Raw genomic sequence first — 23,010 nt, forward strand, 5'->3', positions numbered from 1 at the left:
ATTAAATGTTAAAACCGACGGGGTTGATATGTATGTTGATAATCAATCGGCGATCACATTAGCTAAGAACTCAGAGTTTCATAAGAGGTCTAAACATATTGATGTGAGATACCATTTCACTAGGGATGTCCAGCTACGCGGAGAAATCTTTGTAAAATATATCGACTCAAAAGATCAGTTGGCAGATAACTTAACGAAACCGCTCCCAAAAGCACAATTTGTGTATCAGTGAAATAAATTAAACATAGAATAATAGAAAATCCTGAATAAGTGGGAGTGTTAGAATAATATTCAGAGATTCTCGGATCCAAATATTGAAGGTTGCGCCCCTGGGCAGTTATCCGCCTCGCTCCCGCGACGGCTCAACGAAAACAATTTTTTTACCCAGTACGAACGAAGACGTTGAGCGAAGCACAACACCTCGGCTACTGTAAATTATACCAAATAAATATATATACTCATACAAGATAATTGGACTAAATTTATTCGCTAGAAATCTCCAACACATTTACTCGCGGTATTTAATGCGGAACGAGTAAAACGATCGCGGCTCTTCGAGCGGTACAATTTTAATTCTCTTACATTTACTCGCGGCATTTAATGCGGAACGAGTAAAAAATATGTAAAAATTCGCAGTCTTATGGCGGATCAAATAAGGAACAGTTAACTCGAAATTTTTTAAAATTTAAACATAATTTTTTATTTTTTTATATATTTTATATATTGGCAAATATTATGTTTATATTTTAAAGAATTCCGAATTATGTGTCAATTGGCCTCCATGTGGCGTCTCCTGGAAATGCTCTATGAGTAGCTAACAATTGACACACACGCAAACACGCACGCACACACACATAATTATATTTTAGTTATTATTCTTTTTATTTTATTGCACTTAATATTATTATATTTTGATATTTATTGTAAAATGTTATCTTTATAAATATATAAAAATGTGATTTTAGAAAATAAGCGATTTGTGTTATGTATTTATAAAACAAATTGTTTAATTTAAAAAATCACATTTTTATATATTTGTAAAACTAACATTTTACAATACCTACCTATTAAAATAAAATAATAATAAGTACAATAAAGTAATAAAATAAAATAACTAAAATAATCAGTCTTTTAAATATTTCAAAACTATAATTGTGACGATTCATTAGTGGTCGCCACTAAACACGCCGGGCCGATCACCTGCCCGACGCGCCGAGCCGATCACCTGCCCGACGCGCCGAGCCGACCATCCGCCGGTCGCGTGATCCATCCCCTCCGGAGGGATGCACGCCACGTGCAAAGAAGCGCGTGGGGGACAACACCACTAGTATATAAGCCGGCTCGTCCGAGGAGCCGGCACTAGTTCTGTCCTGAGTCCAGTCTTAGCACCAGGCCTTTGGGTGTCCCCGAGGCTTCCTAGATTCCCGACAGTCGACGAAGACGGGAGTACTCTCTTCGCAGCCTGGAAGTTCCCGGCGTTTGACTCACTAAGTACGACCGACGGAGGCGGGTGTACCCCCTTCGCTGCCTGGGAGTACCCGGCACTCGGCTTCCTGTCCCCGGTCGGCAGAGGTGGGCGTGCCCTCTCTGAAGCCAGGGTGTACCCGACATCCGACCCTCCTGCAGCGCGCCTCGCCGCGCCCGCGGCTCCGCGGCCGCGAGATCGTTCGTCCGTCCGCGCGATAGTAGTAAGTCCGTGTAAATTCCAGTGTGTCCGTCCCCTAGGTTTAAGTTTGTACATATCACATTGTAAATACGCCAAATAAACAAAGTGTGTCACCATAACTCGTCTACGCAAGTTTGGCCTTCCGCTCCCGAATCCTGGTTCCGGCGAGCCGTCCGAGGCTGACCGAAACGACTCCGTTACATAATATAAAATAAAAATTAAACTTTTAGTACATTTTATAATTTATATTTTAAAACTTTTTATATTTTAATATATTAGATATACAGGGTGATTCAAAACAACCGTTTGTCCTTAAAATGTCGTATTCCTGACTCAATTCTAAGACGATTTTTCCTTTGCCAAAATTTTATCCGAAGCTTAGTTTTTGAAATATAAAAAGAAATAGCGAATTACAGCACGAGTACGGGCGGTAATCAGGAGCGGCGCAACACATTATCCGACGCGGGCGATTACGTGGGCGCTCGAAGCGATCAGCTGTTTGTTACACGCGGCGTTTTGTGTGTGTGTGTGTGCATGTGTGTGTACGCGTATACACACACACACACACTCTCTCTCTCTCTCTCTCTCTCACTGATTCTTACCTTGTAGAGATGTTTGATGTCCTTTGACGAATAATTGTTGCCTGACTGGATACAATCCGATATTGACACACTGTGACACACTGCATAATGAAATCATTTTTTTGTAATAAATTCTATTGACACTTTGACTCACGCACTTGATTAAAAATTATTGTAATAAATAACTGATTACAAATTACAACACATAATCACAATCTGAGAGAATTTTCTCTTAGAATTTGCCCTGAAAATTGTGGTAATCGTAGGATAATATTGTATGGAAAAAATTTTATTAGAATTCCTCTAATTAATATTTATCACATTCAAAATAATAATATCTATCACAATAAAATATGAAACATGTTTTATTAATTTTACTAAATCGTAAAGTAAAATTAATGAAATATATTTTATATTTTATTGTGATAAATATTATTATTTTGAATGTGATAATTATTAATCAGAGAAATTCTAATAAAATTCTTTCCATACCATATTCTCTTACAATTACTATAACTTTTAGGGTAAATTCTAAGAGAAAATTCTCTCAGTGTTTTGATTAATTATTAAAAATTACTTGTAAAAACGCGCGGCGCGCACAGCACACGTTACTCGATGCGGACGGCAATAGTTTACACGGCAAGGAGACGACAATCATAATCACAATCTAAGAGAATTTTCTCTTAGAATTTACCTAGAAAATTATGGTAATCGTAGGACATTATGATGTGGAAAGAATTTTATTAGAATTTCTCTACTATTTATCATATTAAAAATAATAATATGTATCACAAGAAAATATAAAATATGTTTGATTAATTTTACTATACAGTTTAGTAAAATTAATCACACATATTTCATATTTTATTGTGATAGATATTCTTTTTAATGTGATAAATATTAATCAGAGAAATTTTAATAAAATTCTTTTCATACCGTATTGTCTCACAATTACCATAACTTTTAGGGTAAATTTTAAGAGAAAATTCTCTCAGTGTACCGATTAATTATTAAAAATTACTTGTAAAAAGGCACACGTTACTCGATGCGGACGACAATTGTTTACACGGCAAGGACACGACAACAGACTGCGGCGACGGACGACGCGATGCGTCGCGACGCTTCGCGACACGTCTAGACGATAACAATCACGCGGCGTTGCCGAACATGTGATTGACGCGAGACATGTATTAAAACGTATAATAATTATGTTATTAAAAAAGGCATATTATAACGTATTATAATTTTTTACGTTATAATACATTTTTTTTAATGACTTAACATTATCCGCCCGTTTTGCCCTTTCTTTTTAAGCGAGACGTGAGAAAAATAATTATGTTTTGCGAACAAGATGTTCCATGTATAAATGTATTGGTCGCTCTGAAAAGAGCGGATTGACTTTGGTCGCTCTGAAAAGAGCGGATTGACTTTGGTCGCTCTGAAAAGAGCGGATTAACTTTGGTCGCTCTGAAAAGAGCGGATTAATTTATAATAGGTGCTCAAAATGACCACCATCCATCCTTATGCAAGCTCTCATGCGTTTAAATAAATTTAATTGCACGTTCTCCATTACTTCCTCTTCGATATTCCAAATTACATATCGCAATCTGGTTTCTAAGTCGTCGACATCCTCGGGAAGCGTTTTGTATATTGATTCTTTACAGTATCCCCATAAAAAGAAATCAAGAGGATTAAGGTCCGGGGATCTTGCGGGCCAACGTATCGGGCCATACCGATCCAGCCAACGTCCAGGAAACTGCTCGTTCAAGTAGTTTGTTACAATCCTGGCGTTGTGTGGTCCAGCACCGTCTTGTTGAAAGAACATTTTATTTCTTTCAAATAGTGGCACTTCTTCTAAAAAATCGGGCAGATTTTCTTTCAAAAGTTCCACGTACGTCTGGCCAGTTAAAATATCTAGTAGAATAACAGGCCCAAGTATTTGGTGGTACCCATTATTCCAGCCCAGATATTTATTTTCCAACGTACTTGAAAATTTTTGAGCCGCGTTACTCTTGGCTTTTCTTCGCTCCAATAATGCATATTGTGCGAGTTAAAAATACCTTCTTGTGTGAATAGTGATTCATCACTGAATATCACACGGGAAGAAAATCTGGGATCTCGATCCACTTGTCTCAAAAAATTTTTGCAAAATGTTCTTCTTGCCTGATAATCTTCAGCTCGTAAATGTTGCACGCGTGTATAATGAAACGCGTGCAACTTTTCTTCTTTGAGCGTTCTTTGTACCGTCGAGTAAGAAAAGTTGTGTTCTCGAGCAACCACTCGAATACTTGTTTCAGGATTATCTTCGAAAGCACGTACAATTCGCTCCGTATTTCGCAAATTTCTTGCATTGCGATTTCTTCCAGTATCGTGTTTATCCGGAAGGACACTGCCAGTCTCGTGTAATCTCTGAGCTGCTCGAAGTATAACAGGAGCCGATGGATGTCTTGCTCGATTTGGATATAATTCGGCGTATCTTCTTGCAGCTACGTGATACTGCCCATGACACTCGCCGAGTGCCATTAGCATATCGTAATATTCTTTGTTTGTGTACGCTGCCATATCGTCCTCTTAACTCTTGTAATAATCGAAAGATTATTGTTTGCATTATCAATCTTCATTTAATTTATACAATCCGCGGGGTGTCGCGATTTCCCCCTCCACGCCTTCCGCGTCGAATAGCGGCACGCGACACCCGCGACAGCGGCCACCCGCGAATCGTATAAATATAAGATGCAGATCGACAATGCAATCAATCATCAATCGGCTCCCGTCATACGAAGAACTCAGAGACAAAACGAGACTGGCAGCGTCCTTTCGAGCAAACAAGAAAAAAAGTTGCACGCATTTCATTACACACGCGTGCAACATTTACGACCAGAAGATTATCAAGACTAACGTTTTGCGAAAATTTTCTGAAAAAAGTAAATCGTTTCCCGAAGACGCTTCCCGAGGACGTCGACGACTTAGAAACCAGATTGCGATATGTAATTTGGAATATCGAAGAGGAAGTAATGGAGAACGTGCAATTAAATTTATTTAAACGCATGAGAGCTTGCATAAGGATGGATGGTGGTCATTTTGAGCACCTATTATAAATTAATCCGCTCTTTTCAGAGCGACCAAAGTTAATCCGCTCTTTTCAGAGCGACCAAAGTCAATCCCCTCTTTTCAGAGCGACCAAAGTCAATCCGCTCTTTTCAGAGCGACCAATACATTTATACATGGAACATCTTGTTCGCAAAACATAATTATTTTTCTCACGTCTCGCTTAAAAAGAAAGGGCAAAACGGGCGGATAATGTTAAGTCATTAAAAAAAATGTATTATAACGTAAAAAATTATAATACGTTATATAATGCCTTTTTTAATAACATAATTATTATACGTTTTAATACATGTCTCGCGTCAATCACATGTTCGGCAACGCCGCGTGATTGTTATCGTCTAGACGTGTCGCGAAGCGTCGCGACGCGTCGCGTCGTCCGTCGCCGCAGTCTGTTGTCGTGTCCTTGCCGTGTAAACAATTGTCGTCCGCATCGAGTAACTTGTGCCTTTTTACAAGTAATTTTTAATAATTAATCGGTACACTGAGAGAATTTTCTCTTAAAATTTACCCTAAAAGTTATAGTAATTGTGAGACAATACGGTATGAAAAGAATTTTATTAAAATTTCTCTGATTAATATTTATCACATTAAAAAGAATATCTATCACAATAAAATATGAAATATGTGTGATTAATTTTACTAAAATGTATAGTAAAATTAATCAAACATATTTTATATTTTCTTGTGATACATATTATTATTTTTAATATGATAAATAGTAGAGAAATTCTAATAAAATTCTTTCCACATCATAATGTCCTACGATTACCATAATTTTCTAGGTAAATTCTAAGAGAAAATTCTCTTAGATTGTGATTATGATTGTCGTCTCCTTGCCGTGTAAACTATTGCCGTCCGCATCGAGTAACGTGTGCTGTGCGCGCCGCGCGTTTTTACAAGTAATTTTTAATAATTAATCAAAACACTGAGAGAATTTTCTCTTAGAATTTACCCTAAAAGTTATAGTAATTGTAAGAGAATATGGTATGGAAAGAATTTTATTAGAATTTCTCTGATTAATAATTATCACATTCAAAATAATAATATTTATCACAATAAAATATAAAATATATTTCATTAATTTTACTTTACGGTTTAGTAAAATTAATAAAACATGTTTCATATTTTATTGTGATAGATATTATTATTTTGAATGTGATAAATATTAATTAGAGGAATTCTAATAAAATTTTTTCCATATAATATTATCCTACGATTACCACAATTTTCAGGGCAAATTCTAAGAGAAAATTCTCTCAGATTGTGATTATGTGTTGTAATTTGTAATCAGTTATTTATTACAATAATTTTTAATCAAGTGCGTGAGTCAAAGTGTCAATAGAATTTATTACAAAAAAATGATTTCATTATGCAGTGTGTCACAGTGTGTCAATATCGGATTGTATCCAGTCAGGCAACAATTATTCGTCAAAGGACATCAAACATCTTTACAAGGTAAGAATCAGTGAGAGAGAGAGAGAGAGAGAGAGAGTGTGTGTATACGCGTACACACACACGCACACACACACACACACAAAACGCCGCGTGTAACAAACAGCTGATCACTTCGAGCGCCCACGTAATCGCCCGCGTCGGATAATGTGTTGCGCCGCTCCTGATTACCGCCCGTACTCGTGCTGTAATTCGCTAACTATTTCTTTTTATATTTCAAAAACTAAGCTTCAGATAAAATTTTGGCAAAGGAAAAATCGTCTTAGAATTGAGTCAGGAATACGACATTTTAAGGACAAACGGTTGTTTTGAATCACCCTGTATATTATAGAATTTATAAAAACATTTTTGTGTTAATTATAGCGTTTTAGAGACTTAAGGCACAATTTACACACAGTTATTGATCCTTTTAATGTATATCTTTTCTTTTTCCATTATATATTGATAAAATTATTTATTAATAAAATAATTTATACATATTCTATATATCTGTGTAGGATTAAATAAAAGAGTTCATACAGGAAAAGGAAAAAGATCGGCTTGAATGTCAGCGCGCTACTCGAGAGTTATCAGAAATTTAGCAAGCTATACAATGCGCAACAGGGGATTTCGAAATACAAGAAAGAGCAACAAAAAAAGTATATTCTAATGCTACTGCAACATGTTCAAGAATAGATATGACAAGGTTGGCATTATAAAATAACAATGTAATATTTAAAAAATTTAAATTATTTTTCTTATTTATGCAATTTTTCTATGTATTTATACTGATATACATTGCTCCGATTTTACCTTTTATAGATCGATAAATCAAATTAAAGCTACACGAAATAATTTGCGAGACAAAATTCGCGAAGTAGAGCATCAATATGACTTTATGGATGATTTGCGACAACAATTGGAAGAAAAGGAGCAAAAGTATGGGCAAAACATCGAATCTGTGTTTCGTTTGAAACATAGTTGGAAAGTAAGTAAATAATTTTTATAATTCTTATCGATTATCCAATCATTATTATATCAAAGATAATTTTATAATAATATATTTATATATTATGTAGAAACACATACAACAAGTGGAAGCTCGACAAAGCGACTTTATAAAGTTGAGGAATTTGTACAGTTCTCTGGTGCAAAATTCTTTTACTGATATGCTTTCTCTAAGACAATATAAGGTAGCTATAGAAAGATGTTTCTTAACTACATTGTATTAATTGTTAGTACCTTTCTTATTTTATATTTTGAAATTTTTTATACCTTTTCCAAACTTTTTATATTTTAATACATTAGATATATTACAGAATTAATAAAAACATTTTTGTTAATTTTTAAAGATTTATTTATTTATTTATACTATAAAAATTATTATTATTTAAAAAAAAAAATTAAAAATTATATTTAAATATTATCGTTCGGCTTCTTCCTCTTCCTACTCCTCCTTGTCTCATTCCTCTTCCTCCTCGTCTTATTCCTCTTCCTCCTCTTCTCATTCCTCTTCCTCCTCTTGCTTTCCATTCCTCTTCTTTCTCTATTTCCTTCGCGTGTTTTGTCTCGGTATACTTTTCTACGCGCAGACCATTTATATATATAAAGCATAGAGAGATTTTATTTATTTAACCTTGGCAAAATTGATTTCGACGTAACTAGCAATTTTGTTCAATACTTTCACGACGTTTCGACCATTTGGTTGTGGTCCTTATCAAGTGAGAATTTCATCAATGGTCGTTGACGAAACATCATAGCGATGGGACGTGTTCCTCTTTTAACTATTAATTTTAAATAAGATCGGTTTTATGTTGCGTTAATCTCATTTTAATTGTTGGAATTCTCACTTGATAAGAATCACAACCAAATGGTCGAAACGTCGTGAAAGTATTGAATAAAATTGCTAGTTACGTCAAAATCAATTTTGCCAAGTTTATTTTCACTACTAGCGTCCAATATTAATTTTGATTGATTTTATTTATTTAAATATAAATTTAGAGATATAAGACTATACTTTTCTCTGTTATATGTAATAATGTTGATAAACAAACGCGTTTAAGCCAGCGTGTATAAACTAAGAGTTTAACAAGGCTCTGTAATATAAATATAAATTTAGAGATTATAAGACAGGCATAAGAGCCAACTCGCGGATGACAGTGCGTTATTTTGACGAAACTAAAATTTTTTTCCGTTAGGATTAAGTATCTGTGCACAAGGCACACAATTATTTATTTAATTTTTTTATACATATATATAACTGTTCATTTCATTTATTTATTAATAATTAGAGAGACAATATTATACTACATGTATGCGTAAATGCTATTATATTCTAGCTTGATAAAATATATATATATATTTTTTTTATCATAATATATATTGATTATATATAATATACATATAATAGATATTGATGAATTATAATATATATTGATGTCATTCTTTGTATAATATTTCCTGAAATATATAATATATATATATATATATATATATATATACGAAATTTAATTCAAAATTTAATAAACATACCTGGCATCACGTTCGACACGTCTTACTCCAGCCCGACGCTGTGTACGGGAATCGTCTTCGTCGTGCCGATGCTGATGTTGCTGCTGCTGCTGTTGGTGTTCTCTCTGTCCTTCTCTTTTTCGCCTCTTTTCTCTAATAATAAAAGATATTAAAAATATTATATATATATATATATATATATATATATATACATACATACATACATATATGGTATATATATATATATATATATATATATATATATATTTAATTAATAATAATATATATATATATATATATATATATATATTGTAAATACGTTAGATAAACAGAGAAAGGAGAACCGCGGGAGAAACTCTTTTAAATAAATAAATGTAAAAGGAAAAAAAACCTCTCAGTAGAGGAAACGAAAAACTGAGAAGATTTAGATTTGTTCAGAAAATAAATTACTTTTGTTGATCAGACGATTTTGTATGTTCCGCGAATTTATTTTTTTTTGCTTTAAATGTAAAAGCTTGAATCCGGATTAAAAGGGAGTGTTGGAAACAAAATAATCTCGATCCGAACTTGGCGCAAAGCGCCTGATCAGAAGGAAAAGAGCGCTCGCGGTGTCGAGGACCGATGGCGCAGCGCGCGCGTTATCAGCGGCGACCGTACGTGCGAATCAGACTCGTGGCAACGGTCCTGGCGAACGTTTCGAGAAGAAAAAATTGTCTTAGCGAAAGTGTTGGTCGAACCGCAAAGAGAGCGTAGAAACGTTGTACACTGTTGGTTTAATACATATATATATTTGTTTGTTCACTGCAACAAAAGTTTTTCGTGATTTCCCCCACGCAACCTCGCCCGAAGATAAAAATCCTTCAGAATCTTTCATATATTCCACAACCCGGCGCACCCCAGCGGTAAAATCACAGACCGCACGATCCGACAGCGCTTTGTTTGGTCCAATATGCACCGCGACATTGCCAAATGGTGTAAAAATTGTATTGAATGCCAACAATCAAAAATATCTCGTCCTGTAAAATTAACCCCGGAGCATTTTGTAGCCCCCGATGGGCGTTTCGACCACAAGGGGAGTGCACGACGTGCCCCTCACCGATTCAAACGAGGATTTTTTTATGTATAGTACCTAATTAGAAACAAGTTCTGTTAAAGCGAGAGAACGCGCTTCTCAAGCATTCGTCTGAAAAAAAATGTTGAAGATTTGCCAGCACTTCTTAAGACGTTGCAAAGAAGCATTATCGAAGCGCCCCGGTGGCTTGGTTGGTAGTGTTCTTCTTTTGTAACTGCGAGATCGCTGGATCGAATCTCGCCGTGTGAAATTATTTTTTTTCTTTTATTTTTGTATAATTTATTTTTTTTGTTTTTAGGAACATTTTATAACATTAATAAATATTTTTTTAATAATTGACATTTAAAAAATTTTTAACATTTTGTTCCATATATTAAAAAAAAATTCGATTGCTTTCTGTCAAAAATATAATATTAGGAAATGTTTAATATTATACGAGAAATATATCACTACTAATAAAATAAATTAGTAAACAATTATCAATAATAATGCGGATAATTTGGTAATATTTTTAATTATTTTTTATTGTACAATTATTAAAAATATTTTAAATTTTCTAGCTCTAGAAATAAAAATATTTCTTAAAAGTTTTATACGTTAGAGCTATATTTTTATTATTATGCTCGGTCTCGGATCACTTTTTGTATATCTGACCTGGAGCAACAATAGCTACGAGTTTCGACCATAAGGGATCAGCCGCTTTGTTGAAGTAAGAGAGGGGAGAATCGTACAGGAGAAGACAGGCAAAGCGTCGGTTTTTGAAATAGTCGACCGTTAGTTACGACAGTACAAGGAAGACGTTATAGACAGTGCCGTGAAAATTTCGAAGATGGAATCAACATCTGATTCTTCGATAAAAAGCGATGTTGAACAAAAAGATTCGCTTGCAGGAAGTAGTAAAGATGAAGAAGTTTTGTTAAACGAGGAATTTGCGAAACTCCAGCTGAAAGGTGCCGTCGTTTACATGGATAAGCTTCTTGAAGAAAATAATTTGATTACACCAGAACCACCTTCAACGATTTCTTATGAATCAATGCTTATCGGAGAAGAAATGTATCACAACGCCGTGCAAATGATTGCCGAAAAAAAATTAATCACCGATGAAGAATTAATAGCTATACATGAAGCTGACGAAAATAATTTTTTCCGGGAATTAGAATATGACTCCGATTGTGAAGATTCTGATGAATATCAACCAGATAAAAAAAAAGCGAAACAAGTAGAATACATTCCGCTTGATTACAAAGTAAAAGTGGTAAATATTGCGAAACAACATCCTAATTGGAACTTGAAGAACCTTCAGAAAAAAGGATGTAGCCGTTTAAAAAACATGAAGGATTTAAAGAGGTGGGAAGAGCACATTAAAAAGGGCGGAACAATTATCGATAGGTATACTACTATCGACTCTTGGACATATGATCGATTTACAGAGGCTCGAGAAAATTTACAACAAGTTACAACAAGAAACTTGCAACAGTGGGCTTTGGCTGCTGCAAGTCAATTTGAAAACTTTAATTTCAAAGGTTCTCTTTCCTGGGTAAACAAATTCAAACGAAATCACAGAATTCGACAACGAAAAATTACAAGATATGTGAGTGAAAGAGAGACTTTCACGATGCCTGAAATTTTGGCTTCTGCAGAAGAATTTCGAATTCAAGTACGGCACATAATTCCAAACTTTCAAAAAGAATTCGTCATCAATACTGATCAAACAGGTAACTTTTAAAAATTAAATTTTACAAATTGTAAATATTTGAAAATAGTTTATATGCAATATTATATTTTTCTTCATTTACTTTATATATTAATTTTTTACAATACATTTTTTAATTATATTACAGGTTGCCAGTACTAGTCTACGTTTGACAGAAGTCTTGCCGAACAAGAATCAAAAACTGTCTTCGTGAAGAAACAACATTTACATAGAACAACGCATTCATACACGGCCCAATATGCAATCACATTGTCCGGAGAATTGATTCCTCAAGTATTTGTGTGCTTACAAGAATCTACAGGTAATTTTGGGCCCAGAGTTCAAAAATCTGTCGACGAACTTGTAACAAAATATAAAAATACCGTCGTTACAAGTTCAAAGTCCGGAAAGTTAACGACCCAACTATACAAAACATTTTTAACAAATATTATGTTACCATACGTTAAAGAAAACAAATTTCTACTGTTGATTGACTCTTGGGGAGGACAAACAAATCCGGGTATGTACGATGAAATTTTTAAAGACGATAGGAATATAGGAACTTGCACTATTAAAGTTATTCCCCCAAAATGTACGCCTATATGCCAACCATGTGACGTCTATTTCTATCGACAAGTTAAAAATTTAATCAAGCGTCTTCAAAACTGTTCGTACTTGATTGAACAGAATTGCGAAATATCATCCAGAGACGATTGTATTAAAATTCACTCTATTGTTCATCACCAATTGTCGTCGCCAATATTTATTGATATGTTACGATATGCATGGTTTGCTTCGAAACTTTGTGATGAAAGGGAAATTTTTTTAAATGTTAATCAAGTTTGCTTTCCCATAGACGTTTTGAAAACGCCCTGTACATGCAAAAATGCTGCATTTATTAGATGTGCAAGATGTGCCATTAATTTATGTTTTTATGATCAATACCATCCGGCATCTTGCAAAGGCACTACTGATTCCGCTAATTAATATAACAATTTTGTAATATATAACGTTTGTTGTAAGAATAAAAAATGTATGCTATACAAATTTGTTTGATTTATTTTCGTTCTTTATATATTTCGTCCTTTATATATTATTTACAATTAATGCTAATATGCTAGCGAAAAAAAATAATTATTGTAAATTTACTTATTTATTTTATAGTAGTGATATATTTCTCGTATAATATTAAACATTTCCTAATATTATATTTTTGACAGAAAGCAATCGAATTTTTTTTAATATATGGAACAAAATGTTAAAAATTTTTTAAATGTCAATTATTAAAAAAATATTTATTAATGTTATAAAATGTTCCTAAAAACAAAAAAAATAAATTATACAAAAATAAAAAAAAAAAATAGTTTCACACGGCGAGATTCGATCCAGCGATCTCGCAGTTACAAAAGAAGAACACTACCAATCAAGCCACCGGGGCGCTTCGATAATGCTTCTTTGCAACGTCTTAAGAAGTGCTGGCAAATCTTCAACATTTTTTTTCAGACGAATGCTTGAGAAGCGCGTTCTTTCGCTTTAACAGAACTTGTTTCTAATTAGGTACTATACATAAAAAAATCCTCGTTTGAATCGGTGAGGGGCACGTCGTGCACTCCCCTTGCAAGTACATTTAGATATTGTTGGCCCATTGTCTGTTTCAGAGGGTTATACTTATTGTCTTATTATGATTGATAGGTTTTCACGTTGACCCGAAGCAACGCCGCTTAAAGACATTTCCGCGCAAACCGCCGCGAGAACCTTTTATGATACATGGATTTCACGTTACAGGACTTCCCGATTACTTACTACGGATCAGGATGGTCAATTTGAGTTCACCGCGTTACTCTCATTAACCGGGTGTGAGAAAATCCGCACAATGGCTCATTACCCGGCATCAAACGGCATGGTCGAACGTGGCACCGGATGCTTAAGACTGCCATTATGTGCCACGCCGATAAACGTTGGACCCGTATCCTATCCACTGTTTTATTGGGATTACGGTCACATGTTCGAGCCGACACAAATGCATCACCCGCTGAATTCATGTTTAGAACAACATTACGACTTTTCGGTGAATTTTTTCTCCCCGACGATTACAAATCGGATCTCAATTACTTCATTGAAGAATTTCGCGAATATATGCGTCAGGTACGGCCCGTTCCTGTTGCGCATAAACACAAGAAACGTATCTTCTACTTCAAAGACTTGCACTATTGCACCCACGTATTTTTACGTAACATGGCTAAGAAAGCCTTAGAGCGGCCTTATACCGGTCCACACAAAGTATTACAACGCATCTCAAACCGCGTTTTTAACATCGATATCAACGGAAACTCAAAAGTGTATTCATCGAACTATTGAAACCAGCTTATTTTGTCTTAAACGATCTTACTGATCCCTCCGCGCCCGGCGAAAATATACCAAATCCGCCGGCGCTCAAAACGTATTTGAAAAAAAGTTACTTTTTGACCTACAAATAAAGAAAAGCGCCCAAGTCAAGCATGACTTGGCTTGCAAGGCTATAATAATTTTTTAATTTTAATTTTTATTTTTATTTTTATTTTTATTTTTATTTTTATAATTTTTTATTTATTTATTTATTATTTATATACAGCATATATAATTTATATTAATAATTGTAACTTTATTTAAACCATGAGAAAACGCACATATAAAACTTTAAACTTTAAACCATTCCAGCCAATCTTATGTAATAACATTGAGCGTCTATACGTAGAGATATGCGCTTTCTTTTAATTTTTGTTTATATACAAACTAATATTTAAAATACATATATTTTGTTGTCACTCTGGGGGGAGGGTAATGTAGGGAGTATATCTCTTCTCTAACCCGAGTAGTTCTAGAGAGCGCGGGTAGCGCGCGCATAGGCTGTGGACGGTTTGTAACGAGTAGACGTGCTAATAAAGTGTTCCTCTAAGTACTATAGTTCCAAAGTATTTACTTGATATTCAAATCCCTACAGAGAGAGAGAGAGCATAGGGAGCACGTGCGAGAAAGGAATTCTCACGCGCATAGTCACGCAAGATACGCAAATACGCACATGGTGCAGAGACGTAGATACGAGGGTGAAGACAGAGACTTGCAAAAGAAGGAGGTAAAGAAGGTGGATGGAAAAAAGGACGGCGAGGAGGAAAAGGTGAGGGCGGGAAGGAAAGAAGAAAAGAGACGGAAACAGAGGAAGAAGAAAAGCGGCAGAAAAAGGACGGAAAAGGAAGACGGAGAGGAGGAAAGTGGTGGGCAGCAAGGAAAGACGAGAGGAGACTGAGGAGGAAAGGAAGCGACAAGAGAAAGGCAGTGAAAGGAAGTGAGGAGACGAACAGAGAAAGATTAAGTGAGGGATAAAGAGTCGGAGGATTCATGTCAGTACAGCAGAAGAAGATAAAGAGTGGTGTGTTAAAAAAGAAGATGGCGAAGAGCAAAAACTGCATATGTAAGGAAGAGGTGAAGGAGTTGAATAAGAAAATAGAGAAGGTGGATACAAAGATGGAAGAGTTACTGAGGTGGATGAAAGAAGAAAGAATAAAGGGGGTGAAGGAGGTGAGTGAAGATAGAATGGTGAAACTGATTGAGGTGGTGGAGGAAATGACAGGTTGGATGAAGGAAAGGAAGAAAAGAGAGGAGAGAGTGGAAGGAAAAGGAAAAGAGATGGGAGGAAAAAAAGAAGAGAAAAGAGAAGTGTTAAAGAAAGAAGATGGTATAAAAAGGAAAGATGACGATGGTATAAAAAGGAGAGATGAAAATGAGGAAGAAAGAAGAAAGAAAGGACAAGAGGAGCTAGGAAGCAGGATAAAGGAATGGTGGAAAATGGTGAATGAGGAAGAGAAAGCGAAAGAAGAGGAGAGGAGGAAAAATGAGGAAGAAAAGAAGAAGGGGGAGAGGATAGAGGAAGAAGAAAGAGTATGGGGAGAAGAAATAGGATACTGGGAGGGAAAGAAGAGTGAGGGAAGAGGAAGGAAGGAAAAAGGTGAGGAGAAAGGAAGAGATATAAAAGGGGACGGCAGAGAAGAGAGAAAGAGAGGAAAAAAGGAGGAAAGGAAGAGAGAAGAAGCAGAAGACAAAAAGAAGAAAGAAGAAGAAAGGTGGAAGAAAATCGAGAAAAGGGAGAAGAGGAGAAGCTCGGTCTTCGAAAAACGCCCAGCAACCCCGAGGGGAGTCCGAATAAACAGAATGAATTGAATTGAAGTGGACTATTTCTGTGGACAAAAATTTTGAAGAAATCATGGAATAGTATATTGTGTATTAAGTGCGGAAAGTTGGCTATTGTATACGTCTTCGGCTCGTGCGCCCACCCGCCCTCATATACAATAGCAATTCCGCACGTGGTACACATACTATTTTGTATTACAAGTGCATGTAGATAATATGTATTGTATATAATAAATAATAAGGGTTATGTGGTACGAGTGCGGGTGGGCGCACGAGCCAAAGGCGAGTGCATTACCCGCACGAGTATGGGTTAATAAGAGTTATATGAGTTTATAAGAGTTGTGTGTGTGTGCGTGCGTGCGTGCGTGTGTGTGTGTGTGTGTGTGTGTGTGTATCACACGAGTGCGGGTGGGTGCACGAGCCGAAGGCGAGTGGTGGTATTTAAAAAAAATACTGTTAATAATTAAATACTGTCATTAATTTGTTTAAAAAAAATAAATTGTGAATTTTATTTATAAATTATTTGAAAAATGAGTAGGTTGGAACAAATTGTATTTGAGATTGAGTAAAGATTATGTAAAAAGTTAGTAGAAAGGGAAATTAAATATAGGAAGTATTTATTATGATATTGAATGTATATAAAAATATTGTAATTATTAAGTTGGATAAAGATTTATTAAATATATAAAAATTAATTAGTAATTATGAAGTGTACATAGAATAGATTTATAATTATATAGAGTTGAATATATAAAATAATGAGTTATTTCTAACTTATTTTTTGTTTAAAGCAAATTATTGCTATGGAATTTTCGACGAGCAAAAACGAACTAACACCTCTTTCCCTCCCTGGGAATGTTGTATTTATCATTTTTGGAAGACGTATTTATTACAGTTATTTTATATAGTATAAGTTAAATAGATTTTATATAAAAGAAATACATAATTATGTGAAAATTGAGAAATAAATTGTTAAAGCTTTTTCAAAAAAAAAAGGGAAAAATTTGAATGAAAATAATTAATATAATATATTATATTATAAGTATAAGTATATTATAAGTAATTAAAAATAATATTTGCAATTATATTACAAGCAGAATAATAAATTTGATACATTATGTTTTAAAAAGAAATTGTTTTTTATTATAAAGTGAAGAAATGAAAAAAAATATTAGTCTTATTTAGGTGGTAAAGTTATTGTGAAATTGGCGTAATTAGTTATTGAGAATGTAATATTTTTTGTATTACACGTGCAGGCAATGTGGCACTTTCGGTGTAGGTTTTCTGTGCTGAAAGCGGCCGATTTCCCCCGCTGCCATCTAGCGGCGACGCGGTGAGTGAATAAGCCGGTTTCAAAGCCATTATCTACGGTTGAGCCGCGTTACAAGTCATTGTATACGGCTCAAGCCGTAGGAAATGTATTGAAACCGGCTGTTTCCCCACCGTGCCGCGGCAAGATGGCGGCGTGCGATCGGCCGCCTCGCGCGCAGAAAACGCGCCGAAACAGCCACTTTGCCTGCACTTGCAATACAAAATAGTATGTGTATCAAGTGCGGATTGACAATTGTTCACTCGTATGGGGTGGTCGCACTCGTGACCAATTGTCAACTTTCCGCACTTGATACACAATATACTATTAGTTTGGAGGCAGACAATATTTCAGTTAAGTTATTGTTGATATTTTGTTGATTTATAGTGTCAGTTTGAGTGTTTGTAGGTTCATTTTCTTTGTCGTTTTGTATGCAGTTTGTAGATGTGGATAGTTGTGCTTTGTCGTAAATTGTTTTTGCTGATTGAAAAATTGGAAGGTTATTATTTGTTATCGTGGTTGTGAAATTTGATTGGAAATATTCTTTTTATTAGTAAAGAAGTTGTCCACATATCCTTCAGCTATTGCGTTAGATTTCCATCCTCCGTGTCGTTTTAGTGTGAGTATGTCTGCTCCAGAGTCTGCCAAGATCGTGGCAGAAGTGCGACGAAATGTATGTCCAGTGTAAGAGTTAGGATCTGGTAGATTCAGATAAGTTGCGATGACCGTTGGCATTTTGCCAAATTTATTCCAATCACTTGATGGGTGCATTTTCCTTTTTGGTAGTTTAGAAATAATCTTGGTGTTTTGATGTCGTGTGGTTTGAGGGCTAAGTATTTTTTATAAATACTGTAAAATTTTTTGTTACTACAAAGCTTCTCGGTTTATAGTTTTTTGTGCTTGGAATTGTAACGAGCAATAGAGATCTTCTGTCTTCGATGTGTTCCGTATTTATATTAGTTAGTTTGCCTCTTCTGCATGTTCCACATATTCCAAAGATAGTAGTGAGCTGTAAATATAATAATATATGCAATGTATAAACTTGTAAATAGTTGAGTATGCGTGTGTATAATGTATAAAGTTTTTTGTGGTATGGTTATATTATTTACTTTATATTTGTAATTATGTTTAATATTTTAGTTATTATGTAATAATGTATTTTTATGTTTGATATTTACCTTTGTTGCTAAGTGTTTTTCATCTGGTGCTTCATCGAGGAACTTTTTAATTTGTTCTGGTGTCAAAGTGTTCGCTTTTTTTGGACTGAAATCCTTTTGACTGTGTTTTTAGAAATAAAGTGAGGTTTTCGTATTTGTTGATGTTGATATTATTTTTTATATTTATTGTGGTCTTGAGCATTGAGTATGTTGCCCACATAGTCGATGGCTTGTTAGATTTCGATAGCTCTATAAAATATGTGAGAAGTGTCTTTTCAGACATCGATTTGGTTTTTTTTTTAGCTTTCCATGTTATAAACTTGCTGTATGCTGTTTCGTATTTTTCTCTCGATTTTGGGGATAACAGACTTTGTATCGTAGCTTCGGCGGTTTCTGTTATTTCAGGAGGTGTTAGTTCGTTTTTGCTGGTTGATAATTCTTATATGTTGTCACTTGTCATAGGTTTAAGATTGTTTTTTTATATTTGATCATTTTAAACACTATATGTTTAATGAATTTAGTTTTGTGTAACGCAGAGATGACTGATATGCGAGTAGGTGATATGTTACGTGAAGCGAGTGAGATACGAGATACGAGTAGCTGATAGGTTAGATGCGTGTTGGGAAGGCGCGAAGTGGCGGTAGTTTGCTAGTTGTTTTTCGTGTGTGCTGCGAGATGGCGCTGAAACCCGTAGGCAATACATTGTCCACGGCTTGGGAAGCTATTGTATACGGCTTTGAATGCATTAAACATATGTATGTAATATATTGTAGGTCGATGTTGGAAATTTGTTACTTTTGGCATAAAAATCGTGCATGGAAAATGTCACTTTGTATGCACGTGTAATACAAAAAAAATAAGTTTGAACCTCATCAAATTTTTAATGTTGATGAAATCGGAATTTTGACTGTTCAAGAATCGAATAAAGTCTTAGCTCAGAAGGGACAGAGACGTGTAGGAACTATTACTTCTTGCGAGAGAGGAAAAACATTACTGCTATTTGTGCTATGAGCACTACGGGCACATTTGTACCGCCATTGTTTATATTCCCAAGACAACGTCATTCTCCTCTCCTTGAAAAGGACGGCCTTCTAGGTGCAATTTATGATTGTTCTAAAAATGGATAGACAAATGAGACACTTTTTGTAAAATGGCTACAGCACTTTAAGAAATTTGTGAAAGCTTCTGAAGAAAATAAGATATTATTAATTATGGACAATTATAACAGTCACGCTACGCTGGAAGCCTACGAGTTTTGTAGAGATAATAATATTACAATGCTCACTATACCACTTCACTCATCGCACCGCATGCAACCTCTCGATGTCACATTTTTTGGTCCTTTGAAAAAGGCATATAATTGAGAGTGAGATCTTTATATAAAATCAAAAAAATCTGGTGAAAATAACTCCATATGAAATAGCCGATCTATTCAATAACGCTTACATGAAAGTAGCATCGATTGCTAAGGGCATTAGTGGTTTTTGTGCCACGGGCATAGATATATAGCAATAAATCCAAATATATTTACAGACATAGACTTTCTTGCAACAAACACTGATGCTGCTAATGTAGAAGAATTCATACTAAATGATCAAGAAAATATATCAGCTGGTCTTCTCCACCTGATCGAAGCTCTGCAAGATTGCCCAGCAGAAATATTTTCGCAAGATACAGATCACAATATTGAAACACTTGTTAATGACAACTCATCCGTCACTGGTTCTGAATTATCTTTGGTGTAAACAATGATTTCTCCGCAGCCATCGACCGCGCATGGAAGTAGGAGACGCGCAAAAAACAGCATTCTGAAATAATAACTGCCAGTCCTAATAAGACTACTTTAGAAATAAAGAAGAAAAAACGTCTAATAAAAAAGAATAAACCACCAAAAGAGAAGAAGAAATCTAAAGTAGAAAATAAAAAGAAAACAGAAAAGAAACTAAAAGAAATCGCCAAAAAATATTAACTTATATTTTTATAATGATAATATGAAAATTAAATTGTTACTTTAAACTTATTGCAGTTAAAATATATTTTGTAGTTAAACTAATTAATGTTACTTTAAGGTGCATTGTAATTTTTAAACTTAGCAGTGCGTCAAGTTTTTTAACTAAAATTTTTTTATTTTTTACTGATTCATTATACGGCTCCATATAGGTTTGTAACTTTAATTTTCTACTGATACAAGTTTTTACTTTTACTTGGCGTAATTTTTTTTATTTTTTGATATCATTACTTTTGTAGTACGATTCTACATAAGTACGATTCTACATGGGTTTGCAATGGTTAAATTTTTATAGGATTCTACATAGGTTTGCAATGGTTAATTTTTTATAGGATTCTACATGGGTTTGCAATGGGTAAATTTTGACTACTGGTGAATCCATATTAGGAGCCTTTTTACCTTTTTCTTAAAGGTCAGTTTTTAAAGATTATATCATTTATTTTTGTATTTATTATATACTTATGAAAGAAATTGTAAGATAATATATATAGCGTTATAAGAAAATAATTATTATATATGTATATACATATGTATGAATTCATATTTTCTTGTGTTACACTACCATCCTACTATTTCTTTCATAAATATATAATTGTTAAAATATAGGGGAAACCGGGGACAAAAGTAACATTTTTTGCATTTTAAGTCAATTATCAATTACCTTTAGAGATATATCAGAAATGATTATATCTTAAGATACTCCATTTATTGGTATATTATTATTATACCTATGTCTCATTTTCTAATGATAGGTATTTAAAAAGCTACTTTAACTTTCGGCAAGTGCATTTTTTGTTACTTTTATCCTGAGGGCCTAGAACGAAAGTAACAGTATAAAAATAGAAGCATTAGTTTTTATTTTAGAATATAAAATAAAAATACGATTATTTATTAAATATTAAATAATTTCTATTATAAAAATCAAAAAATAAAACAATTAATTATCTTCTTTGAAAAACTTAAATGTTCTTTATTAAGTAATAAAATAATTATGATAAGAATATTAAGAATATTAGATCGGCTCTTTTTTATTGAATATAAAACACGATATACACCTCCTTTCTTCACGGCCATAGAGCCAAACGCGATGTTATTGCGAAATTAAGTAAGAAAATTGTTAGTAAAGTTAATATTCTTATCATTGTTTATTCGCGTCTGGGCCTAATTACGACGCTTGGGGGGGGGGGGGGGGTTGAAAGCATTGAGAAAGATATTATTTCGTAAGTGTCTGAATAGCTCAGTTGGAAGAGCATTCGCCCGGCAAGCGGAAGGTCTCGGGTTCGATTCCCGATTTAGCCAATTTTCGGACCAATATTTTTCTCGCTTATTTCTTACAGGGGATTTTAAAAGAGAAACAAGGAGAGTTTTTGAGATCCCAACCACAGGATACGAAATTTCCAGATTCCTCAATTTTCTTACTTAATTTCGCAATAACATCGCATTTGGCTCTATGGCCGTGAAGAAAGGAGGTGTATATTGTGTTTTATATAAAATAATTATATTAAAAATCATAGCAGTTTTATAACTTTTTAACTCTAAATAAGTTTACCTATTTATATAATACAAAAAAGATCAAGATATCAATATCTGCTCCAAATCACAATTTTAGTTAAGAATATCCTGTGGTACAAATACTGTTACTTTTGCCCCCACACATTTTTTGAAATAAAAGCATTACAATCTAAAAACGACGCAAGACTTATCGAAATCAATTATAGAAATTTATAAATACATTTTAGAAAAATGCACCAGCAAATAATTACATCGATATATACACTTTAATTAGACACAGAGACAAGAAAACTAAAATAAGAAATATTTTTGTGAGTATATATTCCGATCCTGCATGTGCAACCAGCGCGATCATTTACAACGACTAGTTGAGAAGAAAGAGGATTGGAATATACTCATTTACTGTGCTAATACAAATTATTTAACACGTTGTGTAGGCTGGCAAGAGGCTTGTTACTTTCATAACGTTGTTACTTTTGTCCCCGGTCTCCCCTATATAAAAAATAAAAATTAACTTCTAAAAAAGGTAATAGAATGATAGCGTAACAAGAAAGTAATTACGTATTATGCAATAAATATAGTACATCACATATATGCAGTATTGCATATCACATGTTTAGTATATCATAAACATATTGTTTTATAAATATATATTTATATAATATTTGCAACTTTATGATATTTATTACTTTTATTATGTTACGTTATTATTTTACTATTTTTTTCATAAAAATTTTCTGCAACGCTACTATCGTACTTTTTCTTTCATAAGTATATAAATAATTATTATTGATAAAG

General features: G+C 34.1%; 1 protein-coding gene and 1 non-coding gene across 2 annotated transcripts; both read left to right on the top strand.

The window, feature by feature from the left end:
- Window positions 1-11,198: 11,198 nt before the first annotated feature.
- Window positions 11,199-13,049, top strand: LOC146723498 (uncharacterized). Its single transcript, XM_085481856.1, is given in 2 exon segments — window positions 11,199-12,084; window positions 12,211-13,049. Coding segments are annotated over 2 exon segments (1,725 nt in total).
- Window positions 13,050-21,926: 8,877 nt separating this feature from the next.
- TRNAA-GGC (transfer RNA alanine (anticodon GGC)) lies at window positions 21,927-21,999 on the top strand. The gene has a single exon. It is a non-coding gene; the product is annotated as a tRNA-Ala (tRNA).
- Window positions 22,000-23,010: the final 1,011 nt, after the last annotated feature.

Source organism: Nylanderia fulva, unplaced genomic scaffold (genome assembly GCF_048542155.1).
Source record: "Nylanderia fulva isolate GAGA-0341 unplaced genomic scaffold, ASM4854215v1 Scaffold191, whole genome shotgun sequence".
NCBI lineage: Eukaryota > Metazoa > Arthropoda > Insecta > Hymenoptera > Formicidae > Nylanderia > Nylanderia fulva.